Source organism: Populus nigra, chromosome 1 (assembly GCF_951802175.1).
Source record: "Populus nigra chromosome 1, ddPopNigr1.1, whole genome shotgun sequence".
Lineage (NCBI taxonomy): Eukaryota > Viridiplantae > Streptophyta > Magnoliopsida > Malpighiales > Salicaceae > Populus > Populus nigra.
Window position 1 is genome coordinate 47,053,209 of NC_084852.1, and position 10,359 is coordinate 47,063,567.

Sequence of the window (10,359 nt, forward strand, 5' to 3'; positions counted from 1 at the left end):
CCACAATGTTAGACACCCATTCAGAATATTCTACTACTTCCAAGAAACCTGCATCCCATTGTCTTGTTATCTCTTCTTTTACTTTGAGCAATACATCAGGTCTTGTCCTTCTTAGCTTCTGTTTGACTGACCGGCAACCCTCAATCAAAGGTAACCTATGCACTACTATTTCAGTATCCAAACCGGGCATGTCAGCGTATGACCAGGCAAAAACATCCACATACTCCCGCAAAAGGGCGACCAACTCACCCCTCATATCTGTAGTGATCAACATCCCAATTTTCAACTCCTTTTTGTCATGCTCGGTACTTACATTTATTAATTCTAATTCCTCTTTTGCAGGCTCCCATGCATGTTCGGATTGTTTTATAAGCTTCTGGAACTCCTCAATGTCATCTTCACCAGCTTCTTCCTCATCCGTTGAAGTTATAGTTTTATCAAAATTAGGCCAATTATTCTCAATGCAATGGGTTTGTAAGTTTATCATTGTCCCGCTTTCAGATTCCCTGAAAGCGGAAAGTGCCTTTGTTATGAGTGCATAATGGAAAAGGTGAAACTAGAAGGTATGATGAAGGGAAAAACAAAGCATGATCTCATTAAAACTTGAAATGATAGAAGGGCTCAAAACAAAATCTTGTTACCAATATCTTGAGCCACGATTATTGGCAACGCAAATTTATTCAAACAAAATGCAGCAAAACAAGAAAAGCAAGCAATCAACAAATGTTTACTTTTTAAAGATAATTGGGACTTCTTGAATTTCCCAATTGTTCAACTCTTCCCCTTCAGCTAATCTTCTCACAAACTCAGGTAGACCATCCTCTAGAGCACTCACAGTCAGTTGGGGTAGTTCTTCATAGGGGCTTTTTTCATCTTCCAAACCTCCTTGAGGTTCTTGTTTGTTGATCTCTTCCAGATAGTGGATGGTAGCACTGTTAAATTCTTTGCTCATCCTCTCAATTTCACCTCCAACATTGATCACTTGTACAGGCCGTGGGAATGTTATGTGGATTGGAGGGATCTGGATTTGGCCCCCCTTAGGCTCCCTTCCTTCGATTCGAGCCATTCTCCTTTCTCTTTTAGACTCGGCCACTCTCTTGAAATCTTCCTTTCTAGGTTTAAAACCTAAACCGAACCTCTGATCGGCGCATTTCATCTTTATTATGTTGATCCTTTCGGGCATTCCTGTGATAGGGTCATACTGGAATGGCAGCCCGTGTTTCAGAAAATATTTAGCAGCCATCCTTGCAGCCCCAGAAATCTCTGGTTTCCTTCGCACCGTATTCTCAGGTACCCATTCAGCATTTACTACCTCAAATGCATGTAGGTTTCCGTCCTTACTCTCTTCAGCCTCTATATAAGGAATCGACACGTTTCTCACCATGGTTAAAGCTTCTTCGGCCCTTACTGTCACCAAGTTCCCATTGATGATAAATTTAACCCGTTGGTGTAATGAAGATGCAACGGCTCGTGCTGCATGAATCCAAGGTCTTCCTAACAACATGTTGTATGTGGGATGAATATCCATCACTTGTAAAGTAACTTAGAATGGCTGGGGGCAATTACAAGCTCAACATCGATATTTCCCATAATCGGCCTTGGCGAACCATCATATGCTCTAGCTGTCATGGTACTTGGCTTCATATGAGAGGCATCAATTGGCATTTTATCGAGCACATGCCTTGGCAACACATTCAAAGCGGAACCGTTATCTATCAGCACCTTGGCGATCACACAATCCTTACATTTCACAGTGATATATAATGGTTTATTGTGACCAGTTCCTTCATGATCTAGTTCATCATCTGTGAAATAGAGATAGTTAGTGGCTTGAATCCTTCCCACCAAATGTTCTATAGAATCTTGTGTGATATCTTGAGGAACATATGCTTCGTTAAGGACCTTCTGGAGAATGTTTCTATGCAACTCTGAACTCAAAACTAATGATAGTAGAGAGATTCTAGCGGGGGTCTTTTTCAACTGGTCCACCATACTATATTCACTGTGCTTCATTAGCTTCAAGAACTCGTTAGCCTCCTCATCGCTCACTGGTTTGTTGACCTCATCCATCTTGGCCAACTCCACCACATTCTTTCCTTTTGCCCTCCTTTGGTCTTCTAGCTCTTCAGGAGTATAGCACCTTCCACTTCGGGTTAACCCCCCAACTTCAGCATGAAGAGTAGGAGCCGGTCTCGTGGTATGGAAAGAATAACCATAATTATAAGGTATGACATTATAATTTCCACTAACCATGCTCGTAGGTCTAGCCAAAATCATTCTTGGGGGTCCTCCCTCCGTTGGTTGATATCTACATACTTCAATTTTCTTGTCGAAACCAGTCATGGTTCCTACTAGGTTTTCTTTAGGCACTCCTATCCTCAACACTCCCAATGTCATCATGTCTTCTACTTTCACCCGAAACTCTTTACAAGAGTTTACATGGTGTCCCATATGATGATGATCCTCACAATATTCACCCTTATGCACTGCAGCTTGCTTTTTGATGGGTGTTTGGAGGTACCTAGTTTGCTCCAATATTTTGTACAATCTCTCCATTGACAACTTTAAGACATTAGTACCCCTCTCTTCTTCTTCCAAAGCATTCACCCCTCCACTTCCAGAAGCATGGTGTGGTAGCGGGTTAGATTTTACGTTCGGAAAATCATCAAAGGAAATCCAACCCGCTTTGATAAGTTGGAGGATTCTCCTTTTGAAAGCCAAACAACCATCAATATTATGGCCTGTGATACCAGCATGGTACTCACATTTCTGGTCTGGTCGGTACCATTGAGGAAAAGGTGGTTGCAAGGGTGTTAAAGGAACAGGTGTTACTTGGCCAATGCTGAGCAATCTTTGATACATCTCACTAAGAGGTATGGGAAGTGGGGGCAGTTCTTCTTGGTTTGCAGGGAAGTTTCTGGGTGGGTGAAATGTGTTCCTTTGGTGGTACGGGATATTTTGGATATTTGTTTGGTTTTTTAGATAAGGCGAAGTGAAATTTATGTTGGATGTGGGAGGAATGGTCATGAGTGGCTTGAAGTTGTGCTTTCTTCCCTTACCTTCTCTTTCGACGTTGTGGACATCAACTTCCTTCTTGCGTCCAACAAAACCCCTTTTTTCACTTGGATCTGTGATCCTACCCATTCGAATGGCTTGTTCAGCACTTCCCACCAAGTACTCAAAGTACGGTGCTTTAAAAGTATTGGAAAACAAACCTATCATTTCCTTCTCCAATAGGGGCGGATTAACTTGTGCCGCCGTTTCGCGCCACCTTTGTGCATACTCCCTTACAGATTCCTTATGACCTTTCTCCAACGAATGCAAGCTTGATCTATCAGGGGCTATGTCCATATTGAATTTATATTGCCTAATAAAGGCATCAACTAGGTCTTTCCATCCCCTCACCTTGGTGTTGTCCAAACGCATGTACCAAGTGAGAGCGACATCGCTTAAACTATCCTGGAAGAAATGGATCAACAACTTCTCATCTTGTACTACTTCAGCCATCTTATTGCAGTATGACTTAAGGTGGGTTATTGGACATTGAGTTCCAGTGTATTTAATGAATTCTGGCACCCTAAACTTCTTAGGAATGACTACGTTAGGTACTAAACACATCTCGACGGCTTTCACCGGGTCATACAAATGATTTCCCTCAACTGCCCTCATCCTCTCCTCTAGGGCAGTCAATTTCTCCAAACCTTCAGCTCCTATCATTTTGTCCTTATGAGACCCCTCTAAGGTTAACTCATCAGCATGAGGAATCCCCATCGGGTATATAGGCTGAGTTGGGAAATGCGTAGCATATTGGGGCTCATGTGAAGATCCACTTGCCCCCTTGTTTGGTAGGTTGAAGAACGTCGGAGGCGTCGGTGGTATCTGAGCGGTAAATGCTGGTTGGGAGGATGTCCCTTCCCCTGACTTAGATCTCAAGGCTTGTTCGAGTAAGCTAGTGAGCCTAGCGACATCTTCCTTCAGACCGTTCAGCTCCTTCTGATATTGGGCATCCAACTGAGTTCTTTCTTCATTTTCCATTTTTTTCCGCAACCGTGTGTTATGAGTGTGTTTTAATGGGGGACCTATATTTCACCTGGTGCGCAGCATTATGACAGTTCATAAGTGTATGTTTTAAAAAAAAATGCATGAATGTGAATGAAACATATTGGGCATGGATTATTTCATGGGAGGGTGACATAATAAACCGTTATTCTTTGGATGTGTGGTCAGATCTACATCTGATACTTATTACAATGCCGAGAGGAGATCTGTTTAACCTTTTACTATCTGAGCTTTCAGCCTTGTATACACATTTTGAATAATAAATAAAGGTCTCCGCCTTTTTATTTAACCCATAAAAACTTTCATTACAACAAATGATTCATCTTAATCTACTACAGGGGGAAAGGCACTGCCTTTATTAGCTATAGCTTTTAGAAACATATCGGTGTTATTCATGCTCCTTCGATACTTCGCGATGTCCCCTCCAACTTGACGAGCCTCCACTCTTAGCCAATGAGCCTCAGCCGCAGCTCGGTCAATTTGCTCTTGAAATTCCCTTATTCTTTCAGTATGGATCAGGTTATTTCTAGATAGAGAATTATTAGCAGTATCTAATATTTGAATGTGACTCTCCATCATTTTCTGACTTTCTAGCAATTGCTCGGTCTTTGCTTCTCCCTTTGCCAACTTTGTCCTCAATGCTTTTGCTTCGATTTTAACACTATTGAGTTCAGTTCTCACATTCTGGGTGGCTTTGACTACCTTCATAGTTTTAACCAACTCCAATTCAACATCTTTTAACTGGCTCTTAAGTTCTTTTATATCTGTTAAACGCTTGCTTGACACCGCTTGAGTTTTGACGGCCAATTCCTCCCAATAATGGGCCTTCTCCACCTGAAGCATCTTTTCCTCATTGATGACTTTTAGGGATTCCAAGTCGTTCATTGCTTTCATCCGATCTCGGCCCAACGAGTCCCTTTCTTCCTCAGCCAATTTCCTCATAGCTTTTTCTTCGGCTAATTGATGCTCCAATGATAGTCTTAAATCTTCCTTCGTTTTAAGCTCGGCTTGCAGTCGTTTTACTTGCTCTCTTAGTTCTTCTTCACAACTCACCCTCTTTCTTCGGGTGCCCACGGATTCTGAAATTTCTACCATGTCGGAGACTCTTCTGTCACGCCATTCGGGATACTTTTCACTAACTGTGGGATTCCTTGATCCATTCTCCTTCTTTATCAACAACAAAGAGTTCCAATCCTGTTTAATGCTTTCTAACATTTCCATGGCGGCCCCTTTATAGACCCCGGTAAATTGAGCCATGTCAATTGTCCTAGGAACACTTTGTATGCCCCCAAGCTGCCTTGCCACTAAAGCAGGTGCGTAACTGACGTAACCCGTTACTCCAATTAATGGTACCCAAGGCTTTTCTCCACAACTCATCAAGCTTGTCATATTCCTCATCCAAGGAGCTTTCCAATTAAAAATGCTTAATGGAAGCCTTTGCAATTTTACTCTCCAATCATCCTCCGAAAAGCTGTCCCATTCTTTTGATACAAACAATTCGAGTGGCTTTTGGTCAAACCACCAGAAATTATTAAATATTGGCGTCTCCGTTTCTATATGGCTTACCAACCAGATGAATAGTAAAGAGACACAACACCTCATGGAACCTTTACCCGTTTTCTTGCAATGACTAAGAGATAGGAAGGTTTCAGCCAAAATCGCAGCACACGGGTTGATCTTTGTCTTTTCATATTCCACAAACAAATTGGCAGCTTCTAAACTGATAATTCCTGTAGTAGAGGGACACAGAACTAAACCAAATATTCCCAAAGCCAATATTCTATGTCTTTCTAATTTAACATCCGGGTTAGCTTTTTTAGCAATCAGCAACTCCTCTAGTCGTTTCCATCTAAGACCCCCAGAGTTATCTTTCTCTCTATATGGTATTAACTGAGGAATCCCTAGCAATTTGGCAAGCTCATCCATGGTGTCGTCAATTCTCTGGCGGAAGTACACTTTGTAGGCATATTCAGGGAATTCAGTCAACAAACTATACTCTTCAATGGTAGGTGTCATGTCGACATTTCGGAAAGTAAAACAACGGTAATCAGGATCCCAAAAATGTATCATGGCTTTTATAGCTGATGGAAAAACTGGCACCTTCAAAAGGTGCAAAATCCTCCCATACTTCATAGCAAATTCTGCTTCATCTATCTGATACTTAGTGAGTGAAAACAATCTGCTAGTGTCATTTATTATGCACCTGACATCTTTGAGTAGCGGTGTCCCACTGGTATTTGGTCTAGGGCAGTCTCCCTCGGTCATTTGCAAGGATTCAGATTCGAGTCCATACTCAAAAGTAGTTACCTCTCGAATAATGGTCATTATGTCACCCGAAAGTCCTGTAATGAAAATGCTTAAATGTTATGCTTATCTTAGTGAAATTATACAGGGACCAACCTAAAGAATATGTTCTAGTCATTAAATATATCTGGGTAGTTTGGCTATCTAGTCTCAAAGGTCTTTCGCATGCTCAGTGATCGCCCTCGAAAGGTTGATATGAGGTTTACAAGCAGCGTGAAGATAGAGGCCCTGAGTAAAATCAGTTTGGCATATCAACCACTATCGAGCAAACAAATCATGTGAGAGTTGGATAGTTTCGCGAGCCTTACCCAGGCTAAAGCCATTGAGGTGCCGTTACTCCTCCACTTATCTTAAAGTTGGTACCACATGTATATAAAAAACGAACTTGAATGATGTTCATATTAACATATATGCGTGATAAATATGAATAATTATGCATGCTAAAACAGTAAAAAGAACAAAAATAATAAAAATAATAAAAATAATAAAATAAAATAAGAATAAAATAAAATACACAAGAATACGTAACAAATAATAAATAAATAAATAAAAAACTTGATAAACACCAACAACATAAGAAAACATATTTAACAATAAGAAAACAAAAAAACAAAGCTTAGTCCTAGGTCCCCAGCGGAGTCGCCATTCTGTCGCACCCGACATCGCGGCGGCCCTAAAAATAATCTAAATTATGGAAAAAGAACAGATTTCTGGCATCTGGTTCTTTAAGGGGAAAAGATCTGTTTTGTTTGGGGAGTCGCCACCTAGTATTATGGTCACTAGGAACCCTAACTGATCAACAGAGATTCTATAGTTCGGGACTGATTACGTAAAAGGAAAGATATTATCACCCCTTAAACGTTCTGCCTAAGGCAAACTGCATTGCTTTTTTTTTCTTCAAATGCTAAATTTTTTATTGGTTTACGTTTTGATGATTTATTCACAATATTCCTGACTCTGGCGTCAGTGAATATTTGACTACGGATAATTCCAACTCTGGCGTTGGTAACTATTACGTGGCCATAAAAATAAATTTGGATTAATATATTTTTTATTCATGACCCTAATGCTAGTGAATAAGCAAATAAATTAAATTCTTTTTATTACTATTACGTGGCCACACATTTTTTATTTTATGTAAAATAAAAAAAAACAAATAAAAAAACAAATAAATCAAAATAAATAAAATTAAATCAGTGTTTTTTTTATTCCTGACTCTGGCGTCAGTGAATAAATAAATCAATTTATTTTTCATACATGCACATATATTTTTTTTTGATAAATAAAATAAAATATAATGAATAAGAATAATATAAACTTAAACCAATATTTTACTCCCGACTCTGGCGTTGGTGAATAAACCGGTAAATTTATATTATTTTTATTCATGTTTAAACATTATTTTTTTATTTTTTTATTTTTCTCCTTTTTTAATTTTTTTATTATTTTTGGGGCTGGGCCCAGCTCAGCCTATAGGGGCTGGACTAAGCCCAGCCGGCCCAGCCCAGTCACTGGCCCAAGCCAGTGACCCAGCTGGGCCACAGCACGCATGAACTAGTTTCATGCGTGCATGGCGTTGTGCCAAGGTAATTAATTACCTTGGCACAGTGCCTAATGCACTGAACTTACAAAACAAAAAAAAACGAATGAAAACAGAGGAAGCTTACCTTGTTGCAGTTTGCTTCGCCGGAGTGCTAGCGTATCAGGCGGCGATCAATGGCGGCGTTTCGTCAATAATAAGCTAGAATCCTTCCTCCAACCTCTGCCTTTCTGCCCTCTGCTTCCTCTGCCTTTGTCTGAAAAATTGTCCCCGTGCTCTGTTTTTTTAATTCTCCCAACTCTCTCTCGGTTCGTTTTTGTTTTCGTAGCTTTAGGCCGGTGTTGGTGAGGGGAAGCTCGTTTTCAGTATGGGGTTCTAAAAGTACTCAAAAAGATGCAGCTGGTCTCTTTGTGTTTCAGGTTTCTTTCTTCTCTATCTCCTCTGTTTTTTTTTTATCACTCTCTCCAACCTCCTGCTCTTCGGTGCTGCTCGATTTATATAGGGCTCGGCGGGTTGATAACGGGCGGCAGGCTGAGGGTCGACCACCATTAAGGCGCCCGTTACTGAAACCAACGGACGATCATTACTGCTGCAACGTTCGGCGTCCTTTACTGTAGAAAACGGTCACTGGGTTAAAGGCGAAGAAGATGAACAGCGTCTTCAAAACGACGTCGTTTGGCCATTTGTCCTTTTGATCCATGCAGTTTTGAAAGTCTTGCAATTAAACCCCTGGTTTAAACTGTAATTGCCCCCCTGCATTTGCGCGCCTTTTTTAATGTAGTCCTTGGATTTTAATTTCGCAATTTAGACCCCCAATTAAACCCCAAACTTTGCTATTTCTTCAATTAAGTCCTTGATTTCACTAATTTAATTAAATCCAAAGTCCAATTAAGTCTAAAACTTATCAATTCTCCAATTAAGCCCCTGATTGGATTAATTAAATTAATTTCAAGCTTAATTAAGTCTAAAAATTTATCAATTCTCCAATTAAACCCTTGATTGGATTAATTAAATTAATTCCAAGCTCAAATAAGTCTCAAAACTTATTAATTCTCCAATTAAACCCTTGATTGGATGAATTAAATTAATTTCAAGCTTAATTAAGTCTAAAAATTTATCAATTCTCCAATTAAACCCTTGATTGGATTAATTGAATTAATTCCAAGCTCAATTAAGTCTCAAAACTTATCAATTATCTAATTAAACCCTTAATTGGATTAAGTAAATTAAATCTAAGCTTAATTAGATTAAACCCCAAAACTTCTAATCATGTTGTCCTTAACCCAAATTCATTCTTCATTTATCTCATTTTACTTTTTTTTTTATCATTATTATTTTTATCATCATCATCATTTTTTCTTTTCAGTAAATAAAATAATAATAATAATAATAATTAAAATAAGATGGTCAAAAATTGGGTTATGACAAGGCATGTGTCTGATATGCGCCTACATTTGATCTCTACTAGTACTCTTGATGAAGAAGGCTATCACAGTTACTTTGGAGATGGTAAATGGAAGCTCTCCAGAAATTCCCTAATTGTTGCCAAAGGGAAAAAGATGGGTCTCTACATGTCACAAGCCAAGGTGATCAAAGGGGAGGTGAATGCAATTGAAGATTGCTCTACTGATCTATGGCATAAGCGGCTTGGACATTTGAGTGAGAAAGGCCTTGGCATCCTTGCCAAGAACAACTATCTTCCTTTAAAAGGTATGAACCTGATCACATGTACTCATTGTTTAGTTGGTAAACAACATGGAGTTGCATTTCAAAGATCACCTTCACATAGAAGGTCACATGTTCTTGATTTAGTTCATACTGATGTTTGCTCTATGATTGATAAGTCTTTTGGAGGTGTATTGTACTTTGTTAGTTTTATTGATGATCACTCCAGGAAGATTTGGGCCATTTGTTTGAAATCCAAAGATCAGGTGCTTGATGTCTTTAAGGATTTCCATGCTAGAGTTGAAAGAGAAACTGGTAGAAAGCTGAAATGTGTTCGAGCAGATAATGGTGGTGAATACAAGGGTCCTTTTGAAAAGTACTGCAGGGAACATGGTATCAAGTTGGAGAAGACAGTTCCTAAGACTACACGGCAGAATGAAGTGGCTGAGAGAATGAATAGAACCATTGTTGAAAGAATTAGATGTATGCTCTCTCATGCAAAGCTGACTAAGTCCTTTTTGGGTGAGGCAATGAAGACTACAGTTGCCATGATCAACCTTTCTCCATCAATTCCTCTTGAGTTTGATGTTCCAGATAGAGTTTGGAAAGGAAAGGATGTTTCCTATGCACACTTAAGAGTGTTTGGATGCAGAGCATTTGTACATGTTCCAAGGGATGAAAGGTCTAAGCTTGACAGCAAGACAAAGCAGTGTATTTTCTTGGGCTCTGAAGATGATGAATTTGGTTATAGGTTGTGGGATCCAAAGGAGAAGAAAATTATGAGAAGCAGA

The 10,359-nt window shown here is 39.6% G+C and overlaps 1 protein-coding gene across 1 annotated transcript; it reads right to left on the bottom strand.

The window, feature by feature from the left end:
• Positions 1-1,527: 1,527 nt before the first annotated feature.
• Positions 1,528-4,035, bottom strand: LOC133682479 (uncharacterized). The gene has a single exon (XM_062105825.1). The coding sequence runs from the start codon at positions 4,033-4,035 to the stop codon at positions 1,528-1,530; it is 2,508 nt and encodes an 835-aa protein (XP_061961809.1).
• Between the last annotated feature and the right edge of the window lie 6,324 nt (positions 4,036-10,359).